We start from the raw sequence: 24167 nt of genomic DNA, 5'->3' as shown, positions 1-24167 counted from the left end.
ATACCAACTATGCATATTAGCACCAACCATTTACACAATCCAAACTTAATCCTAAGGACATCTAGCCTAGGAATTCTCATCACAACACACGGTACTTAAATGAAACTTAAACCGTACCTCTTGTAGCCAAACCAATTGAGCCTCTTCTTTGGAAGTCTTCACCAACCTTAGCTCCAAGCCTCACCGAATCTCCTCAAGCAATACCAATCTCCTAATTGTGCACCAACATCACCAAATACACTAACATAACCAATATCACATACATACATCAACCTAGGGCTCATAAAAATGACAAATCACAAGGGTTTGAGCACTTCTTACCTCAGCCCATATGAAGTAGGGATATAACCCGCTTAGAATCCATGTTGGAGTATCCCTAAACACCCAAAATTATAAGATTTCAACACTAACTACCCAAAAATATGTAACAGTGGGGAATTTCGAAAATTGGGCAGAGATGAATGGAATACTCACCACAAAACTTAGATAAAATTGTAGAGGATGAGAAGAGCGATGCGTGGCCGTAAACGGCTCGTCAATCGGAGCTCCGTAGCTCAAGTTATGGTAGTTTGAAGATTAAAGGGAGTTAGGTTTTCTCTCTTCTCTTCTCTCTTCTCAATTTCAGCGCCCCAACCCTTCTTTTTAGGGTAAAATGAGCTGAAATGCTCATAACTAATGTATATATATGTTGGGTCTTGGGCCCACTTAGGTCCGGTTCACTTATTTTTGTCCGTTGGCCCAACTTTGGGCCAAAACCTTTAAGATTAGTGCTCTAAATCGCACTTTAAATATTTCTACCTTCCCTAATTATAATTCCTTATTTCTTAATCTTATTTACTCATAATCAATTTTCTCAGCTGTAGTACCAGACAGATCTTAGCCGGTACTGCCGGTCAAAATTCTACTATGCGCTTTTACGCAGAAAACTATGTTTTTCGACTCGAAAAAATTCACTGAATCCAAATATCATATTTAAATTATCAAATTCCAATTGCCAAATCTTCCAACCATATTCGCTCCTATTTAACTTATTATTTAATTAATTTTCGGTTAGATCGGGTATTACATGCTTAGAGGAAAGGATCCCTGGATATTTTGAAATTGTGAAACTGAATCATAAGCTTACCTAGTGACATATTTTTTAGCTTTGTAAAGCTTTGTGGACCATTCTTGCTATGTGATTGATTTTAATTTCCATCTTCTTGTTCCTAGGATCCATAGCACCCATGTCTTCCTCTTCTATGTCACTTAGGTATTGCAAACAAACTTCAAGGTGTGTGTGTTAAGTTGGTACAAAGGGTTTAGAAAAGAAAAGAAGAATAATTTAAAAAGGTATCATATTATTATTTTTTTGTGATTACAAAGTTCTTACCAATATATAGACCAAGAGTACGCTAAGAGTACGCTCTTTATGGAATAATATCCTAATAAATTACATTGATTTTTTTCTAATTCTCTTTGATATTTTTCTGATTTTGTTCCCTAACTATGATATTCTAATACTCCCCCTCAAGGTGAGTAGTGGGATCACCAATACTCAGCTTGGTTAGAACTTTAGCAAGGGCTTGTCTTGAAACTGCTTTAGTAAGAATATCAGCCAACTGATCTTCTGATCTCAATAATGGAAGCTCAATAATGTCATTCTCAATTTTTTCTTTGATAAAGTGTCGATCCACCTCAACATGTTTTGTTCTATCATGTTGTACGGGATTCTCTGAAATGCTGATGGCGGCTTTGTTGTCACATTTCAACTGGCTTGGCAATTGTGGTGGAAATCCAATCTCAGTCATCAATTTTCTTATCTATAATACTTCAGTTATGCCTTTAACGATCCCTCGAAATTCTGCTTTTCCAAGTTACCAGGTTACCTCCAACAAGTGTAAAGTAACCCGCTGTTGATCTTCTATCATTTGGATTACCCGCCCAATCTACGTCAGTGTATGCCTCAACCTTCAAATGACCATTCCTTTTGAAAATGATTCCACTTCCTGGGGCTCCTTTCAAATATCGAACTATCCTCATGGCAGCTTCCATATGATCTTCTTCTGGCTTATGCATAAACTGACTTACTATTCCCACATCATAAGCTATGTCAGGCCAAGTATGTGATAAGTAAATTAGTTTTCCAACCAGTCGCTGGTACCTTTCCTTATCTGCTAGGGTGGCACCTTCTACTATCTTCAACTTGTAATTAACTTGTATGGGCATATCTATTGGTTTGCAATCCACCATTCCTGTTTCTGCCAGAAGGTCCAAAATGTACTTTCTTTGGGAGATAAAGATTCCTTTACTGGATCGTAGAACATCTATTCCTAAGAAATATTTTAGTCTTCCCAAATCCTTCATTTCGAACTCTGTAAATAGGTTCCTTCTCAATTTTTCAATTTCTTCAGCATCACTTCCCGTTATGATCATATCATCCACATAGATTATTAGGCAAGTGATTAAATCTCCCCGTTTTTTTAAAAAAAGGGTATGATCAGAGTTGCTTTGCTTGTACCCATACCTTTTCATGGCATCTGTAAATCTTCCAAACTAGGCACGTGGAGATTGTTTAAGCCCATAAAGAGCCTTCTTTAACCGGCAAACTTCTTGTTTTCTAAATTCTGTTGAGAAACCTGGAGGAGCTTCCATGTACACTTCTTCTTTCAATTCTCCATGCAAGAAAGCATTCTTAACGTCAAATTGATGGAGTGGCCAATCTTCATTTGCTGCTATTGAAAATAACACCCTGATAGTATTAATCTTTGCAACCGGTGAAAAAGTTTCAGTGTAGTCGATACCATAGGTCTGTGTATAACCTTTGGCCACCAACCTTGCCTTGTACCGTTCAATAGTGCCATCTGCCTTGTGTTTAATGGTGAAAACCCATTTGCACCCGACTGGCTTTTTTCCTGTCGGGAGGATACACTTCTCCCAAGTTCCGTTCTTCTCTAGAGCTTCCATTTTTGTATTCATGGCTTTTCGCCATTCAGCTTTCTCATTAGCTTCTCGGACAGTTCTTAGAATGTCTTTTGCTAAGAGTCTGGAAGAAAAAACCTTTGCAACATTTGCTATGCCTTCTCTAGCCACTCTTATTGGGTATCTTGAGTTACGGGGAACATGTTCTGGTGAGTACCGATCAGGAGGCATCCCTCTATTTCTTCTTGGAGGAAGAATAAAGGTATTGGGCTCTGGTTCTTCATATTCCAATGCTATACTGTTATTGTTAGTGGCCTCATTAAAAACAGGGAGTAAATTATCAGATTGACAATTACTTACCTCTTGTCTGACATTCTCAAAAGGACTCTCACTGGTTGTATGTACCGAGTTATTTTCTACGTTGAGTGAAGTATGCTCGGTGGCTCCATCTACTTGCTCTGTTTGAACAGTTTCTGGGCAACAAAGGTTATTAAGCCAACTTGGTGGTTCATTATTGTTCTCCCCCTGAGTGCCATGTTGGCGACTGAAGTAAAATTCGGATTCTAAAAAATTACAATCCATGGTCACATGAATACGACGAGTGATTGGATTGTAGCACCTATACCCCTTTTGGTGTGTAGCATACCCAACGAAAACACATTTTTCTGCACAAGGATCAAGTTTGGTTCTATTGACTTTGGGGATATGGACAAAGACGGAACATCCAAATACTCGAGGTGGTAAGGTTAGAATAGGTGGGATTGCAGTCTGAGTAGCCAAGACTTGTAAGGGTGTTTTGTGGTGGAGAACTTGGGTAGGTAGGCGATTCAATAAGTAGGCAGAGGTTGCTATAGCTTCAGGCCAAAAAATTTTTAGAACTTGTGCATCAAAAAGCATGGCTCGGGTCATCTCAAGTAACTTACGATTTCGTTGCTCAGCCACACCATTTTGTTGGGGTGTATTTGGACAAGAAGTTTGATGGATAAGACCATTTTTCAGAAAAAATCGCGCATTGATTGGTTTATAAATTCTCCACCATTATCTGAGCGAAGTACTTGGATTTTCTTGTTGAATTGAGTTTGAATCATTTGGTAGAAAGCAAAGAACTTATCAGGTACTTCAGATTTGTGTTTTAAAAAATATACCCAAGTCATACGAGAGAAATCGTCCACAAATAACACAAAATATTGAAAATTATTATGGGAAATAGGGGCTGGCCCCCACACATCTGAGTGTATTAGAGAAAAACTGGAATTGACTCTAGTGTTGGTTGGAGGAAAAAAAATTCTGTGATTTTTTGCACGAATACAAGTTTCACATTTGAAGGGTTCAGTACTACTTGTAAAAAGACTAGGAAATAAAAACTTGAGATACCCAAATGAAGGATGTCTGAGACGCCTGTGCCATAACCAAAGTTGCCTAGTAACCGTTCCGTGAGCAAGCATGGCATGACCCTGGTATGCTACTTCATCAACGTAGTAAAGGCCTTCTCGCTCAGTACCACGCCCAATGATCTCCTTCGTAAGAATGTCCTGTAAAAGACAAAAGGTAGAGTACATGAGTACCACACAATTTAGTTCTTTTGTTACTTGGCTAACAGACAATAATTTTGATGATAGTGCAGGGACATAGAGGCAATTTTTTAATTTCAATTTTTCTGAAAAAGTAATGGAGCCTCCTCCTTTAACATCAATTAATTCTCCACTAGCTGTTTCAATATGGGCTTTTGAGGGTATAGTCAAGCTGTTGAAATCATGGAGGTCATGAGTCATAGTATCGGTAGCCCCACAATCAAAAATCCATTCATTTATTTTTTTTATTGGATTCTGATTTTGGGTCTCCCTTTCTTCCTCCGTACCTTCGCGCACCGTTCCAGCCCTTACCACCGCTGCTGCCTTGCCATCACGACTTGCTTCCTCTCTTCTGACCTCGTTGCCGTTGTTGCTGGTGACTTCTAGGATGCTCACAGCGGCGGCTCCCTTGCTCTGATTTTTTGATGACTTGGGATTGTTTTTCCACCAATCTGGATAACCCACAATCCGAAAGCAGTTTTCCTTGGTGTGTTTCTTCATTCCACAGTGTGTGCAGGAGAGATGACTTTTATCCTCCTTGTCCCGTGGTGACGAACGCTTGAAAGCAGTTTCTGAGCGGCTACGTCCCTGTACGTCCCGAGTTGCTCTATTTTTTGCAGCTAGTCTGGTCCCAATTTCTCCTTGTGATACATCGCCTACACCGTCGATGGTAGGCTTCAAGATCTGAAGTCGAGCTGCTTCCCTATGGATAGCAGTGTAGGCAGATTCGACTGAAGGAGATGTCTCTTGTTTCAATAAATCCCTTCTGATTGTTTCGAATTTTTCATCAATTCCAGTAAGGAACTGATACAACCTCTGTTCTTGTTTTAATCGATTGAAAATCAGAATATCTTCTGGGCATTTCATAGGATTTGGTTGTTTTCTATCGATGGTCATCCATATGGCTTGTAATTTGTTCCAAAATTCCTCTAGGGTATCTTGTCCTTGTTTCTGAGTGTTGGCTCGTCGATGTAGGTCGTAGATCTGCATTGGATCGGCACCGCTTCCATAAGTGGTTGCCAGACCGTCCCATAGTGCTTTTGCAGTTGGAAATTGAGACACGTTATTCATCAGGTTTGCTTCGATATTCTGGATAATCCAGGTAAAAACTGTCTGATCTGCTTGTTCCCATTGATCATATGTTGGTTCCGTCTCTGCCGGTGCCAGAGGTATCCCTGTTAAGTGAGCCTTCTTTTCTCTTCCACCAATTGCTTTTTTCATCAGAGTTGCCCATAATGGATAATTATCTCCATTTAATTTAAATCCAATAGATAAATTGTCAGAATTAGTTTGTGATGATTGCATTCCAAGACTATTGCGCAGCATATTTGCAATTTGTAATGTCAATTCATCAGAAATGGTTGATTTTGGATTGGTAGTGCTGCTGGTTTCTTCAGATACGGACATGTTGGATTTTGGTAGTATTGCTTGCTGGTTTCTAAGTTCCCAGAACCTAACTAAGCTCGGATACCATGTTAAGTTGGTACAAAGGGTTTAGAAAAGAAAAGAAGAATAATTTAAAAAGGTATCATATTATTATTTTTTTTGTGATTACAAAGTTCTTACCAATATATAGACCAAGAGTACGCTAAAAGTACGCTCTTTATGGAATAATATCCTAATAAATTACATTGATTTTTTTCTAATTCTCTTTGATATTTTTCTGATTTTGTTCCCTAACTATGATATTCTAATAAGATGATGGTGTGGCGGTGGACAAAGAAGAAAACAATGATGCGGTTAGAGGAAAGGGGCAGCGGACCAACTGTGATGGGCTCAAAGGAAACTACGACAATGACGGACTCAGTAGCGATGGCGACCGGAGCAAAGATGCGACCGAATGACGATTAGTTTTCAAAGTGGAGATTCTAAAGCAGTGAATTTTTCAATGATGCTATGGAAAAGAAGAATAGAAGTAGAGGTTTAGTTTTGTAGATTTGAGGCTAAGGAAGTGAGGCGCAAACTCTAAAATAATTTTATATATTTTTTACATACATTAATTTTTATATNCTGGAGTGAGTTCACTCCAAACCCAGTTTTGTCCTATCCCACTCAAACACCCACCCTTAAGAAAAAATTGTTTCGACCGAGTAGGAATGGATTCAAATACTGCTACCAAGCCTGTACATACATGTATTGCCTTTGTTTAGGTAGATTTGGCACTAATCATCCTATGAGTGTTTGAGCATGTCGCATTTTTTTTTATTTTTTCCTCTTTTGCTGCTACCATATATATTGTGTTTGTATTTACAAGAGTTACATGATAGGGTTGATAAGGCCATTGATTTAGATTCAGATAAAGTTGATAACATTATTTGTATTCTAAGTCATTATCATCGTCTCTAACAGTATATAGGAGTATACAAAAGTACGCAGACAACAAGCATGGCTTCTTCAATATCGTCGGCGCTAATGACAACTATTATCATCGTCTCTAGAAATACACAGGTACACAAAAATAAGTCATATTTAACAAGAATTTTTTCTATTATAAATTAAAAAAATCACTATTTTCCAAAAAAAAAAAATACAACTTATTTCTGTGTACTCTTGTGTATTTCTATGTACTCTGGAGAGTGGAGACAATGATAGTAGTTACGATTATTAAATTTCTAACTTTTCTTTTCACCCAATCTAATATTTATGAAGATACGTAGTGAAGTTCGCCGGAAAATAAAGCGAACTCTATAAAAATATAGAAGTTCGCCGGGGGTACAACAAACTTACTCTAAAACAAAAAAAAATTATCTGAAAAATTAAAGTTCAAATAATGTGTTTCTGAAAATAATTTTTTTATTTATTTTAGAAAAAATTTCTACATATGCATGATCCTATATGCATCTTATTTTGTTATTACTATTTACTGCTATAACAATATATCTTTTGGTTAGTTAGGATTTTTGAGATTGTCTATTTGATGGTTAGTATTATTGAATAGAGAAATATTGTGTATTCTAGGGGTGTACATAGGTCGGGTGAAACTGGATTTGTCTTAATTTAGATTCGACCCTAAATATATACTGGGTCTATTTTTTAAACTCTAACTCAGCCTTAGACCCGATGAAACCTAAACATTTTCGGACCACAATTATATTGGATATAAACCGGGTAAAAACTGGACTTTTAAAAATTTAACAATAATTTATAAAGAAACTTTTTTATGATGCACTTATCTATAAATAAGAAACTTGTTACCGAGAAGTTGATATCCATATTCGAACTTAAATTTGTTCATAAATTTAAATTTGATACTTCTTTGATTTATTTTCTAATTCAACAAGTGTGATTAAAAATAAAACAATAAGCTTATAATTAATATAACATAATATTATAATTAATTTAAAACATATATACATTTTTTAGTTCCCTTAGGGTGCACATGGGACGGGTAAAGTCGGGTTTGTCTTGACCCGAACCTAGCCTAAAATAATGACTGGGTCTATTTTTGAGACCTAGACCCGACCCTAAACCCAATAAAATCACACCAAATTAGTTCCTAAAATGTTCGAGTTTGGGCCGAATTTTCGGATTGGATCAGACCATATACACCCCTAGTGTACTTGTGTATTAAATTGATGCATTAATTACAAATAACAAATTTATTTGTATGCACGGGGTTGGTTAAGATAATAAAAAAGTATGATGGTTACCTTTCATCCAACAAGTGTTGAATTAATCATTTTTCAAGATTGTTATACCAAATAAGCTTGTAAAAGAGTGAGATAATACTCAGTGTTGTCCCCCTTCTCCGTCTACCTCTCATATGAAGATCCTTCTTCATCTACAGGACTGTCCTTTTCAACCAATAAGAATTATAATCATGATAGTAATAATGGGAATAATGAGAATAAGAAGAAGAGTGCAATATAGATCACACTGATGGGGATAAATTAGAGTTATAAAGGGAAGAGACTAATTTGGATCATAAAATAAATCTTGACATCTTAGCTAGTCGTAGTAATATCTAACATAACAACTCAGAGATAATTTAGTACTCTATTCGCCAATTCAACACTCTAAATAGGCTAGGAACCAAAATGATGTTCGAAGTTGGATCAAGGGATCAATAGTGAATTTTGGATTTAATGGACTAAAATGGTGAATGTCGAGAATTTGAGGGGCTACTAAAAAAATTTATAGTCAATAAATAAGTCACAAAAATTCTTTTGAACTCTATCATATCCTTAACATTTTTTATTTTATAAAATTATAAATCATCCACCTTTAATACTATCATCTCCAACTACACCACCACTTTCATCACAACCAACCACAAATTTTAAAAATTTATTTTTTAAAATAAACAAAAATAAAGATGATAAATTTAAGGAAAAAGGACAATAGATCCCTAATCTTTTAAGTTTTTGACAAATACATCCCTGAAAAAATTTAAATACAAAAAGATTCCTGACTTTAACTAACGGAGGACAATTAAATTCTTCCATCTATTTACCTCTCATACACCAAATGAAACTTGCTGACGTAGTTGAAAAGGTGTACAAGTGTCCGTTACGGTGCCACACTGAAAGGGGGATAAAGTTCGAAGGACAAATAGGTCCTTGCTGATGAAAATCACGTCATTTTCAATGTTAGCCAATTCTGATTAAAAATCCTTTGGCAAGAGAGAAATTACCAGACACTGCCCTAACCCCTTCATTAAGTCAGATCTTCCTTCCCTCCCAAATAAAACTGAAGCGTCATCGAAGAAGGTGAAATAGGAGAAACGAAGTTCATATGCTGAAGCAGGTCAGTCATCAATAAAGGTTAGCAAATTCACAATGTTGATGATTTTTTTGCGTTAGGATTCCATTTAGTGTAGGGTGTGATGCATGCAAATGCATTCTGCCATGGTTGCTTTCTGTTTCAATTTTGTTGAGAAAAGTTATTGTGTCTTCATTTTAAAGGTTTTTAGGATTCTGAGCATTGTGAGTTGATTTTGTTTTTGTTAAACAATTACAAATGACTGATAGATATGTGATTCATATTTTTCACCATGGAGAAAAGTTTGTGAGGAATAGCCATGGAAAACTTGTTTATGTGAATGGAAAAGTAGAAAGTTTCTCGAAAATGGACATAGATTTTATCAACTTTGGTGATTTGGTGAAGTTGTATGATAGTTTAGGATATCCTTGCTACAAGGCAACATATTGGTATGATAGTACGACGAGTGATATTGAATCTGGGCTTCATAATTTAATAGGGGATAGTGGGATTCATGAATTGTGTGACAATTTGATTAGGAATGAAGAAAAAGATGAGTTCTGTGTTTACTTTAATCATCTTATTAATGAACCTGAGTACGTAGAGGAAGATGGAGCTGGGAACGCAGGAACTATAATTGGAAATGTTGACTGTATAGAGTTAGATGACATTTGTGATAAACTGATGACATCGTCCTCTGATGACGACTATGAAAGCACAGAGGATGAACCTTACAAACCTCCACCTCTAAGGTATGATGATGATAGTGATGATGATGAGAGCATTCGGAGAAGAGAAGCGTGCCAAAAAGAAGAGACATATGGCTTCCAAGAAAAAAAATAGTTGTTGCAAAGAGAAAGGTGCAAGCAAACAAGAAGGATCCACAAAAGAGGAAGGTTGCACCAAAGAAGAATAGACCTAATGTACAACCAAAGTTGGGGCCAATGTAAAACAAAGAGCTGGGCCTTCTCTGCCAACTCGTGGGACTAATAATGGTCCTACTGTACACTTAAGCTCCTTTGATTCAGAGTATGATTATGAGTATCATTCAGAGGATTTGCATATCCTTGTTTCCTATGAGGAAGAAGTTAAGAAGCATCATTGGCCCGAGTTCAATAATGAATATGGATTTGGGGAAGGCCATTTTGAAGTGGGTACCAAATTTGGAACTCTTGATGGTTTTAAAGAAGTGGTGAAGGACTTGTTTATATCTGAGGGCAGGGAGTTTCAGTGGATTAAAAATGATAAAGAAAGAGTTTGGGTGGTCTGCAAAGGAGAAGAATGTCCATGGGTTGTACATGTATCCTTCAACAACTCTCTTAAGTGCTTCAAGGTTAAAACTTATAGATCTGAGAATACATGTGCTAGAGACATGGGTAGTAATGTTGCTGACCAGCACTGGCTGAGTAAGAAAATTGAAAAAAGACTAACTATTTATCCTCAAATGACTAGAAAGGAGGCTACTAATTTTCTGAAAGAGGAGTTTGGCATACATCCCATAATAAGATGGTTTACAGGACACTAAAATTGGCAAGAGATAGAATTGTTGAAAGCAAGAGTGAACAATATGCAAAGGTGAAGGATTATCTATTTAAAATTTTACGGAACAATCCTGGATCTACTACACTCCTAGAGGTGATACCAATTTCACAGTCTCCACCAGATATACCTAGATTTATGCAAAAAAAGCTTCAAGAGTGGTTGTCAACCACTAATAAGCTTGGATGAGTGCTTTCTAAAAAGGTATTTTGGTAGACAATTACTTTCAGTTATGGCACAAGATGCCAATAATCATTTCTATACCATTGCATATGCTATTGTCGGATCAGAAACAAAGGATTCGTGAAAGTGGTTTTTGACGCTCTTACAGGAAGATCTGGAAAATGCAAGTGTGCACGGATGAAATTTTATGTCAGATCAATAGAAGGTTAGTAATTTGGTTGTTATACCTATATTTTACAATCCCATTACTATATTGGAATTTAGTAATATGTTTAAACTTGTGGTTCTGAAAATGGCTTCAATTTTTTTTCTTGATTGTTCATGCAATTTACTTAATTTGTTTAAACTTGTGGTTCTGAATTTTGATTAAGTTTTTTTCTGTTATTGATCCACATCTATATAGTGAAATAATTCAATTAACTGTACCGATTTTGAAAATTTGTCCATGACTTTTTATTAGATCATCTATTCTATGACTAATCATGGATGTAGAGAAATAATATAAAAAGAGAATAATATTAATGTATGAATACTAAGAAAGGCTATTGATGTATGAATACTACTAGTACTTCCAGTACTCCCTATTTATTTGAGTCAAAAAACTAAATCCCTATTTCTCAAAGAATGAACAATAATAACTTTACATTATAAAACAAGAGTACATAGCAATTCTCAAAGGCCATTGAGAGAGTTATTATGGATACGACATAGCTACAAACTTATATATATAGATATGGACATCAATCATCATTAGAATATTTCTTTCTTTTAGATATAAGCGGTTTCTTAATTAATTACTAAATAAAATTTTACTAGATATATAAAAATACTAATTATTTATGGCTAACAGTTGTGGATATGTTATTATTCACCTAGTTACTTAATTTGTTTATGCTTCTGATATGGTATTGTGCGATGTCCAGGGCCTACTTGAGGTAATGAAAGATGTGATGGGAGATGCACCATATCGAAATTGTGTGATGCATATGTGAAAAAATTTCATCAACCGTTTTAAGGATATGCAACTTAGAGATGTGGTTTAGGAGTGTGCAAATTGTTCAACCACCTCTGAGTTTGTGGAGACCATGGAGAAACTTAAAAAAATTAACGAGGAGGCGTGAGAGTATCTTACAAGATTTGATCCAAGGGTATGGGTAAAGGCTTACCTTAACCATGGGCCAAAAGTTGATTCTCTCACAAATAATATGTGTGAATCCTGGAATGCCAAAATAGGTAAGTATAGAGTGAAGCCCATTCTTACAATGTGTGAAGACTTGCGCTGTTATATCATGAGGAGAATGACGAAGCATATCACACTGCTATCAGCATATCCTGAAAAACTTGCCCTGTTCAGCGAAAAAGACTTGGCCAAATGATTAAGCCAGCAATAGATGGAACGCAGAGTGGATAGGTGACAGCGAGAGAAAGCGGTTTGAAGTGAGCCGTAAGATATCAAAAGTTGATGTCGATTTGATTAAGCATACTTGTTCATGCAATATGTGGCAACTAACAGGTTGACTTAGCTTCACTTTGCTTAGTAATTTATTAATTGCCAAATGTGTTCTAAATATGTCAAAGATTATGTACACAAATGGCTTTGCATGGAGTCCATCCCTCCCACTTATGTACACTTTATCCAACCAGTTTCTAGTGAAGAGTATTGGCATAGAACTGGTTACATCAAACCAGATCCTCCACTCATCAAGAGCCCGATTGGTAGGTCAAAGGTGCATAAAAGAAAGAAGGATCCAGTGGAGGATTTGATTCAAGGAGACAAGATAAAGAAGACATTTCGTGTAACATGCAACAAGTGTGGAGAGAAGGGTCACAACTACAAGACGTGCAAGGGAGCACCATCTGATCCTAACTGGAAGCCTAAGACCAGGAAATCAAAACAGCCTAACTCAACTAGTCAATCACTTGTGAAACTTCCATTGTCTCAATCAGCTCCTGTGCCTGAGGTAATTCACTTAGTGGGATTAATGTGACTTCATTACAAAATTTATAGGATTTATGTGTCTTCATTAATAAACTTAAGGGATTTATATGTCTATATAAAAAATCTTGAAGGATTTATATGTCTTCATTAAAAATCTTGAAGGATTTATATATCTTAAAACATCATTACAGCATGACTTGTTTGTACATCTCTATTTGGTGCAGGTTGACCAGAACACTCCAACAGTCCCACCTGAAGGAACATGTGCACCAACCCTTCCAACTCAAAGATCAGTTGTTCCAACACAAACTATTCCAAGACCAGCTGCACCAATACAAATAACTCTAAAACCTACTGCACCAACACAAACTACTCCAAGACTAGCTGCTCCAACCAAGACAAGGACCCAGACTCGTTTTAAAGCACCAGCTCAATTTAGACCAAAGCAATCAATCATTAGGTCAATTGCACCAACACCAAGTCACACTCAAGTTGCTCCACCAACTTCAACAAATGTGACAATAACATCAACTAGAGGAGCATCAAAGAAGACTCTGACAGCAACAAGTAATGCCACAACAAGGATGTTCAAGTTTATACTAAATCCATGCTTCAAGAATCAGAAAAAGTGACATAGTTATTCCTAACTTATTTTGGAAACAAATATTAATTTTTTGATGACCTATTTGGTTGTAATACATATTGGCAAACTTCTTTTTAGCTAATGTAGTTACTTTTAGAGTTATGCTTTAGAAAACTATTTCATATATTTGCTACATTTTCTTTTTTGCGAGACTTGATTTTGTTATGGTATGGTTGTTTAATGTTATATCCCTTGACTATGTTATGGTTTAAGTTGATTGAATGGATTATGCTTGTTTAATGTTATAGCAGCCCTTGACTATGTTATGACTTCTTTTTGTCTTAGGTTGATTGAATTAAAATAAACATATTAATTTACAAATATTGCATATAACAGGATCTGGATGGATAATTAAAACCTTCATTCTTTCATTCATATTAACCAAAACATTCGATACACATAGTTCACTAAAATTCACATTTTTTCTCACATTATTCATATTCTAAACAAACAAACACCAACAACTACAACAATCAAGGCAATAACTATGACACAAAAGTTATTGCTTTTTTGTTTTCTATGTAAACTATTCTTTGCTCTAGATCAACCATCATGTTCTCCAATTCTTTTTCCCTAAATGTTCTTCAACATCACACCTCTGATTGTCACCCAATGTCCTTGTTGACTCCATACATCTAATTCTTCTAATGTGGTCATCAATCCACATAAAAAACTTGCAATGTGGTTATTTCACATAAATCGATTGGGAGACACAATAAAAACGTGTTACTAAAAAACATTCAACTTTATCCACATACATGAAGAATTGCAAGCTTACCTTGAAGAATAGGCATCCAAAAAATAGACTATTTGTGTTGGTGTTTGTCTTCGACATGTAAAAGATGGCATACAACCCGCAGAAGTATTTTGGGGCAACACCATCTTTCTCATCCCCACCTTGCAGCGAACATGGGGTCGCATTTCCAACTTTGCATTCGTGTCATCCGCCATCTCCACATCTGCTTTGTCTCGTGCTTGAGGAGCATCCATCATTGGCTATCAATCTAATTAACACCACCATGAACAACTATGATAAGCTATTGCATGCATTGTTTCTCTACCCAATTTCAATCTCATTAGGGCTAACATTGAAAACGACGTCGTTTTCATCAGCAGGGAGCTATTTGTCCTTCGAACTTTATCCCCCTTTCAGCGTGGCACCGTAATGGGCACTTGTACACCGTTTCAACCACGTTAGCAAATTCCGTTTGGTATATGAGAGGCAAATAGACGGAAGAATTCAATTGTCCTCTGTTAGTTAAAGTCAGAGATCTTTTTGTATTTAAATTTTGTCAGGAATGTATTTGTTTAAAACTTAAAATGTTAGGGATTTATTTTTCCTTTTTCCTAAATTCAACAACGAAGACAAATAAAAAAGCAGTGGAAGAAAAAGTTGAAATCGAGTCAATGAAAGCAAAGATATGATGACAATAGAAAAAATACCAAGACATACCAACAATGAAGATGAAGATGCAACAGCAATGGAGAAGAATAAGAAGAAGCAACGACATGACAAAAGCAGCCATCAACGGCAGCAAGAGTTGCAGGAAAAAAAAAAAAAGAGAAAACAAGGGTCCTGAAAAGCCACAATCACTTATCAGGATAATGTTATATTAAAGAGTAACGAAAATTATATTTTTTTAGCCAAAAAAACTACCAAAAAAAATATTATATGCAATGCATATGTTCTCTATAAATTTAGTAAAAATATTTACTATTTACCAAAAATTTTCTATGGTAACTAGGCGTGGCAAAACGGGCCGACCTGCGCCTAGGCCTGCCCTAAAAACGGGGTGGACCGGCCCGCACCGCTNTATAATAGTAATCACTCTTTTATGTAAAAAAAAAGAAAAATAAAAATCTTCGACCCGGCGGACCGGCCCGCCCCGCTCCGCCAATTTGGCAGATTTTTTTAATTTGGCGGGCTCTAAATCCTAGCCCGACCCGCCCTTTTTAGCGGATTTGGCGGATCGGCCCGACGGGTTCAACCCGTTTTGCCACCCCTAATGGTAACTAAAATTACACCTCCTTTTCCATCAACAAAAGCCGAGGACGATAAACAACTTCTTTAGCAAAAGTATTTCTCTTATTAATAATTGAATTTTTTTGATATATTAAAATACTCTAAAATACTGCATGAAAATTTAATGGATTTAATTTTTAACTTTAAAATCGTACCACTTATATAATTTTATTTTAAAATTTTGCAAAAAATAAAAGAAAAAAATAACTATTTTTTCACAAGAATTTTTAAATAAACAATATTTACTTAAATAAACAAAATATCTTCAAAAAGTCTTCTTAGATATAGGACTGAAAGCGAGTTAAGCCGACTTGTGAGCTAGTTTGAACTTAACTCATTAATAACTTAATTTATGAGTTTGTGTGCAAAGTTTGAGTTTGAATTTAAAGTCATATATTAAATGAGTTGAATTTAAATTTATCGAAACTCAAGTTATTAATGTACGATGCTTTTGACACACACAAGCAATAAAGCAAATACTTCCTCTCTCCTTTCTTCTTATACAAAGCATTTCTTTACTTTCTTTCTTTATAAACTACTAATTTATTATTAATATATTATCTTTATAGTAATATAATAGTGTTGGTAACTATTAATAATAGTATTTTTATACTTTTATATTTGTTACCTCTTCCTTATTTATTTATTTAGTTATTTTACAACACGTTATCAGCACGAGACTCTGATCAAATTTTTAGGAAGACTCAGGTAACAAATTTTCATTATGTCGAAACTCTCTCATCTTGAATTCAATGATCTTGATATATCTGAAAATAATTATTTATCATGGATATTAGATGCTGAAATCCATCTTGATTCAATGGATCTTGGAGATACCATTAAGGTTGAAAATAATGCATCCCAGAAGGATAAAGCTAAAGCCATGATTTTTCTTCGTCGTCATCTTGACGAAGGATTGAAAAATGAATATCTCACATTAAAATATCCTGCAGATCTTTGGAAAGACCTTGAAGAAAGGTATAATCATAAAAAAACGGTAATACTTCCTCAAGCCCGATATGAATGGACGCACTTGCGTCTGCAGGATTTTAAATCTATAAATGAATATAATTCTGCAATGTTTCGAATCACCTCACGAATGAAATTATGTGGGGAAAAGATAACTGATCATGATATGTTGGAGAAAACTTTCTCAACATTCCATGCCTCGAATGTGCTCCTGCAACAGTAGTATCGAGAAAAAGGATTTAAAAAATATTCTGAGTTAATTTCTTGCCTTCTTGTTGCTGAACGCAACAATGAGTTGCTTTTAAAGAATCACGAAGCGCGCCCAGCTGGCGCCGCCCTATTTCCTGAAGTAAATGCGGCAAATCATTACCCTAGAAGAGGTAAATGGCAAGGGTTTAACAACAAGAAAAATTATGGAAGAAAAAGGAATTATATTCAAAAGAGAAAATCTCACCAGAAGTGGGATAAAGAAAGAAATATCGGGCAGAATAAATCAAGAGAGGATAAGTGTTTCCGTTGTGGTGGAAAGGGCCATTGATCAGGTACCTGTCGTACCTCAAGGTACCTAGTTGATCTTTACCAGGCATCTTTGAAAAAGGATGATAAAGGAAAAGAAACAAATTTTGTTTCAAATGATGCTGAAAATTCCACCACTCATTATGATGTATCTGATTTCTTTGAGGATCCTGAAGGGAATATTGGTCATCTGATCAATGATGGAATAGTTTAATATGTGGGATTGTGAAGTATCTATGTAAATAAATAATGTAAAGAACTTATTGTTAAGTTTTATTTCCTATGTATTTAAGTTTCAAATGTGATGTATATAAATAATGAAATATTAATGTTTATGAATTTTGAAATCATTAAATATGTCATGTTTTAAAATAAAATTTTAGTATATGACATTATGTGCAGTGTTTCTTAGAAAAATAATTTCAATCAAGAATTCGATTTGACTGTGCATGTATTGCTACTCATTTTATTATTATTTATCTTTGAAGAAAATGGCAAGGATATGTAATGAAGATGTATGCCTTGCGGATAGTGCAAGTTCGCACACCATTCTCAAAAGTGATATATATTTTACCCATCTTGTGCCAAAAGAAGAATATGTTAATACTATTATTGGCTCAGGCAATGTGATAGAAGGCTCCAGAAGAGCTATAATTTTGTTTCCTGGAGGAACAAAATTCATAATAAATAATGCACTGTTGTCTACCAAGTCTCGAAGAAACTTGTTGAGCTTTAAAGATATTCGTCGAAATGGATATCATATTGAGACTATGAATGAGGGAAATCATGAGTATTTATGTATCACAACTCATGATTCAAATAAGAAAGTTATATTAGAAAAATTACCCTCACTTTCATCTGGGTTGTATTATACCAAGATTAGTGCAATTGAATCACATGCCATTGTAAACCAGAAGTTTACTAGCCCAAGTGAATTCATAACTTGGCATGATAGATTGGGTCATCCAGAAACAACCATGATGAGGAGAATTATTGAAAACTCTCATGGACATTCACTAAAGAACCAGAAGATTCTTAAATCTAGTGAATTTTGTTGTGCTGCATGTTCTCAAGGGAAGTTAATTTTAAGCCCATCACCAGTAAAGATTGGATTTGAGTCCCCTGAATTCCTAAAAAGGATTCAAGGTGATATATGTGGACCTATTCATCCACCATGTGGATCTTTTAGATATTTTATGGTCCTGAGAGACGCATCTTCGAGATGGTCACATGTTTGCTTATTGTCTTCTTGCAACCTGGCGTTTGTGAGATTATTGGCTCAAATTATTCGATTAAAAGCACAATTTCCAGAAAATTCAATCAAAGCAATTCGTCTTGATAATGCTGGTGAATTTACTTCCCAAGCTTTTGATGCTTATTGTATGGCTAATGGAATAAGTGTTGAACATCCAGTAGCTTATGTTCACACACAAAATGGGTTAGCAGAATCACTTATTAAACGCCTCCAATTAATTGCTAGACCCTTACTTATGAGAACAAATCTTCCAACCTCGGTTTGGGGGCATGCTATTTTACATGCCGCAGCACTTATTCGTTTGAGGCCAACGAGTTACCATCAGTTCTCTCCGCAATTAGCTTTTGGCCAGCAGCCAAATGTTTCCCATTTAAGAATATTTGGGTGTGCGATATATGTTCCCATTGCACCACCTAATCGCACCAAAATAGAACCCCAAAGAAAATTAGGGATATATGTTGGATATGATTCTCCCTCTATAGTGAGGTATCTTGAGATACAAACTGGAGATGTATTTAAAGCCCGGTTTGCGGATTGTCATTTTGATGAATCAAAATTTCCAACATTAGGGGGAGAGAATAAGCTTCCTGAAAAGGAACTTAATTGGAATGCATTATCGTTGATGCATTTAGATCCTCGATCAGGGCAATGTGAACTAGAAGTTCAAAAGATTATACATTTGCAAAGAATAGCAAATGAATTGCCTGATGCATTTTCTGATACAAAGAGGATAACCAAATCTTATATACCAGCGAAAAATGTCCCAATTCGAATTGATGTCCCAGTAGGACAAGTAGCCACCGAAGCAAATACACGCCAGAAGCGTAGCAGGCCTGTCGGTTCCAAAGACAAAAATCCTCGAAAAAGAAAAGAGGTAAATACGATTCCTGTTGAAAAAGACATAGTAGAGACACCTGCAGTTGTCCAAAATTCTAATATAACGCCAGAAGAAGTTCAGGTACCTAAAAATTGTGAAAATGACGAGATCTCGATAAATTATGTCTTTACAGGAGAGAAATGGGACCGAAATAAGACAATTGTCAATGAAATATTTGCATGTAATGTGGCATTAAATATCATGCATGAAAGTAAGGATCTTGAGCCAAGATCAGTCAAAGAATGTCGACAAAGGAATGATTGGCCAAAATGGGAAGAAGCCATGAAGGCTGAATTAGACTCACTTGTAAAGCGTGAAGTCTTTGGACTTGTAGTCCGTACACCTGAAGATGTAAAACCTGTTGGATACCGATGGGTATTTGTGAGAAAACGAAATTTACTTCTTCTTTATTTATTTATTTAGTTATTTTACATCAAATGGAAGTTATTATTTTTTAAGTTTCACTCTAATTGGACACCGCTGTACACAAATAGGCAGGTTTTCATTTCCACGGAGTAAAAGGGAACTCGAAACGTCAGCGTTTTCAGGATGCGTCGATCCACGTCAAGCATCTGAGATGGAGCTGGTGGACCCTACACTCCACGGGTTAATTGTGTAAAACAAGCATCAACCGGGGAGAGCGACCAGCAACGCCCGGTGATACGGTTTGTGATAGCGACGTGGTGAATGAAGTAATGAACTGGTAAATAAAATCACGCGCAGGGCAATTTCGTAATTATAATGAAGGCCTTTCACTTCCTAACAGACACACCAACACAAACTACACAAACACAACTCGTTACTACTCCTACTACTGACTCACATACGAAGAAAGAGGGAAAGAAAGAAGGAAAGAAAAAGATTAATTTAAAAAAAAAAAAAACAGAAAGAAACTTCCCCTATTCGGCTATTCCCCTCATTCGATACCCTCTTTCTAGTTTAGTCTTAACTAAACCACCGAACCCAACAACAATCCGTTTTCGGATGCTTTAGACCACAATGGATGATTCGGAGGTAAACCCTTTCGTCACCAACAACCGTGCATTTCATTCTTTTCTTATTGTTACTTTCTCTAACTGAATTTCTTTTTCACCTTGTTGGATGGAAATGGATTCTTTTTCTCTCTTTTTTGGTTGGGTTTATTTTGGGGGAATGGTTCAGTGGTGTTGATTCTCGCTGGGTTTTCTTTTAATTTTGGTGGTTGTTGTGATCAGAAATTGACGGCGTTGAAGAAGGCGTACGCCGATATAATACTGAACACGGCGAAGGAGGCCGCGGCGCGAATCATGGTGTCGGAGAGGAAGGCCATGCGGTTTCAGCAAGAGCTCCTTTCCACTAAGGAAGAGGCGCTTCAGATGCTTCTCAGACTCAAACAAATGCTTGATTCTAAGGTCTAAACAATTGGTATTTCATTTTTGGATTTTTGATTCTGTGCTTCTTGTTATCTGTGTGTTTTGATTGGCTTGCGTGTGTGTGCGTGCGCGCTTGATTTGGAGGATTGTGTTTGCGAGTGGGTTTTGTTTCGTTGGTTCTTTCTAGCTCGATTAAGAAAGTTTCTGTATGGTTTAGTTCTTGGATTGGATTGGATTGTTGAGTAATTGTTTGCACCCGTGTTTGTCGACTTCTCGAGGTACATTTGAATGGTAGTATGCACCCTTTGAATGCATGGGACATGAGAAAAAAAGGCTTGGCTGAAGTTGAATGACAAAGAAAATTGTCGTGTTGTTGGCATTCATTGCAAACACCTGAAATGTGGGTTGCCTTTGTGATGGTTATGCTTGAATGATGGTGGCATGTCATTTAAGTTTAACGGTTCTTCCATTGATTGAATTTCATCAATGTTTGGCATCTCAAACATTATTGGTCAAAGAAGCCTTCACTTTGCAGAATCATCACACTGTTCGTGTCTCTATTTGTTATAATTGGTTAATCACACTAACACTTACTGCATTCACTTATTTGGAATACGGGATTAGGCCTAACGAACTGGTACTAAGAATGGTAAGGATTGACTATATTTTGTTTGATCACATTCGTGGTGGTCACTAAACAGATGCAAACAATATACATTTTTGAAACTATATGATATATTTATAATTCAATGTGAGAGAGTTAAACTAGCATTTTTGCAGTTATCTAATTTTGCATCAGTTAATGCCGGTTTGGTCTCGGGAAGAAGCTGACTTTATTATGAGTGCAGGCTCTATAATAGCTGAACTATTTTATGTTTGTGCAATGTGCATTATAGGATTGTTCAAGAGTTGGAGAGTCATCACATAATGAAATGTATCTTGTATTTTCTTTCCAGTTTGAGCTAAAATACAGCTGTCTCGTGTCAAATGCAATTTGCTTTCAGCTTACTAGCATTGGAGTGCATACTTATGTTATCACATGTTCATAGCACAACATGTTGGCAGTAACTTGTATAGCTGAATCCAAGCAGTTTAGTCATCTGAGTTAAATCACCTCTAAGGGATTGTTTGTATTGGCAATTTCACAGGCTAAAGAAGCAGAGCTGACATCACAGACTCAGCAGAAGAAGATTGAAGAGCTTGAAGCTCAGCTTCAAGAAGCCGAGGAAATAGTCAGAGACCTAAGGGCCGAGCTGAGAGAAGTGCAGGATGAGCTGGAGAATGTGACCAAACACCAAATGCATCCCTCAGTTGAACAAAGCATAGACGGTGAAAATGAGGCTCAGGAGAGTCTTCCACAGGAGAACAGACTTAATCCTTATGATGCATCTGTCAATTCTGCTCCTGATTTACAGTTCGAATCGGCCTCAGTTTCTGATATTAGGAATCCAATTGTAAATGGAATAAATGCTGGAGGTAAATGCTGTGGGTCACATGATCATACAAACAACTGCTACATTAATAACCCCGATTTTGCATCCATAGTCATTAGGAGGAAAGAGCACGAGCTTTACAGAAATGGGTGCACACAGAGAGTACGGGCATTTGAAAGGAGCCTCTTTGATGGAAATATGTCAGCTTCAGAAAATTTGGATAGTCTGCCCGCTGAAACTTCAGTAAGAGTGCACGAAGAAGCTAAACTGATGCCTGTGGCAATTGATGCCAAAGCTGATAATATTTCAGAGCAAGCGAAGCCAGATGAATCTAAAGTGGTGGAAGAAAATGCTGGCCTTGTTGAAATCCCTGTGCATAGGAAGAAAAGAAGATACGGTAGACATGCGAGTCTTCTATATGGTAGAAAGATGAGTCTTCAATATGGTTTGTATTCTGACAAGATTGAAGAAACAAATAAAGCATCAGATCTTTTTCATGCCAATGGTTCTCCATGTGTATTGGATAAAAATGACCTCTCAACGGTGAAACCTTCTATTTTGAATGAAAATGAATCTCGGAAGGATCTTACATCTCCTCCTGTCACTAAAGTGCCCACAAATGCGAATGGCACAGTTGAGAAATCAGGATCTCATAATGATACTGAAAAGGGAGAAGTATTTCTTAAAGCTTGCAATGGTCTGAACAGAATTAAAGATGATAAGGAATTGTTGGATAAATCAGACTTGACAAGAGAAGAGAGTTTGTCCACAAAATGCTTGGAGGTTCCAGCATGTGGGGCAGATGGTGAGGCCCCTAATGGATCACCAGATAAGCTAGATGCGAAGGTTTCTGATTTAGATGAAAAAGTATCTTGTCCATCTTCAAATGATAAGTTTCTCAAGTACACATTCCGGAGAAAACGCAAGAAGGAGTCTGTTGGCACCCCTGATGTTGATTGCTCTCCTGAAAATGGCAGTTTAAAACAAAAGTGTGTAGAGAAGCAAAATGGTAATGCAGAGCCTCAGAAGTCTTGCACAATGACTGAATCATCTCGGGATAGCAGGCGATTAGCACAGGTTGCTCGACAGGTTGGTTAATTGTTGTTTATTTCTCCGTTTTCGGCAATGCTCATTCAAATAAATTGTCTTCTACATTTGAGGTAGTTTTAGTAAAATGTCAAACAAACTTTACTGCGTAGTTGCATTTGGTTGGATGATTGTACTAAAAAGCTACAGTATATCGAAATTAAATCCATAACATATTGCTGTGAAAAAAATGCAGTAGCAAACTAGTCACCATGGTTTTGAACTTGTTTTTCTTCACTATTATCATGTGAATAAAACATTATTGTGCTTTTGCATTTCTTACTTACATAATTTCAAGTGTGTCTGTGTGGGTATATGGATATTCCCAAAGGATTAGAATAACTATTTTAGTTAGTCTATTAATTGACATTTGAAGAATTTCATTGTTTGAAACAATCTTCAGTATATATATATATATCAATCCAAGTTGAGAAAAAGACTTGTCGGTCTTTGTAGTTATTAGCTGCATCAAACATAAAAAAGGTTCTCATTTTAGCATTAAGACAGAATAGATTTATGAAGCTCGGTTATGTTTCTTTTGTTCGGTGAAGAAAGAATGAACTCATAAGTCGATGAGCATAACGCATTCAAGTCCCATTTGAACCCACCGATGAATTCCCCACTATTCCGAGAAACCTTCCCACTCTTGCTTTCACTGGCCACCCGTGTCATCTTTCAGGGGTATTCCCCTAAGACAAACTGTCTTCTATGAAAAGTAAACATGAATCACTGTTTCATCATATGGAATATTTTTAAAAACATGATGATAGAGTCTTTCTATAAGCAAATCTCACCCAAAGACCATTTCTTGATTTCCAGGTTTTTGCTGTAGCAAAAAATTTTCCTTAGTGGAAATGCAGATCTTTGATATTGGGTTGTTCATTCTTAGGACAAGGTGTTGCTTAATCACATTTGTTTCTATTTATGATACTTTGTGCAATCTATCGCATCTTTTATGTTCTATCGCATCTTTTATGTTAAATTAAGCCTTCTACGGATATGCAAACTGTTTTTGACCCTAGTATAGGTAATTGTTTCTAAATATGATGCTTAGTTTGTGCAATATATTGCATATACACCCTACTTATACTTTCCATGCAATTATCAGACAGTTAAAACATCAATTTTGCATAGAATGACTAATACCGATGCCATATGATACTTCTCAGCAGCTTTGTT

At 36.2% G+C, this 24167-nt stretch overlaps 2 protein-coding genes across 2 annotated transcripts in view; one reads left to right on the top strand and one right to left on the bottom strand.

Annotated features, from left to right (window-relative positions):
- On the bottom strand, window positions 1825-2415 carry LOC110266378 (uncharacterized mitochondrial protein AtMg00810-like). The gene has a single exon (XM_021110913.1). The coding sequence runs from the start codon at window positions 2413-2415 to the stop codon at window positions 1825-1827; it is 591 nt and encodes a 196-aa protein (XP_020966572.1).
- LOC107632826 overlaps window positions 19891-24167 on the top strand; it is a 5704-nt gene continuing 1427 nt past the window's right edge. Inside the window, exons 1-3 of the mRNA XM_016336478.2 lie at window positions 19891-20131; window positions 20332-20508; window positions 21618-22991. Coding sequence (XP_016191964.1) covers window positions 20117-20131; window positions 20332-20508; window positions 21618-22991 — 1566 coding nt within the window. The 5' untranslated portion in view covers window positions 19891-20116. The remainder of the gene's footprint in view (window positions 20132-20331; window positions 20509-21617; window positions 22992-24167) is intronic.

This window comes from Arachis ipaensis, chromosome B01 (assembly GCF_000816755.2).
Source record: "Arachis ipaensis cultivar K30076 chromosome B01, Araip1.1, whole genome shotgun sequence".
Lineage (NCBI taxonomy): Eukaryota > Viridiplantae > Streptophyta > Magnoliopsida > Fabales > Fabaceae > Arachis > Arachis ipaensis.
The sequence above is the reverse complement of the archived record's forward strand: the minus strand, read 5'-3'. Positions and strand labels throughout refer to the sequence as shown.

Excerpts from the sequence above, each read along its gene's own strand:
- LOC110266378 (XM_021110913.1), bottom strand. The coding sequence starts at position 2,415 with ATGATCATAACGGGAAGTGATGCTGAAGAAATTGAAAAATTGAGAAGG.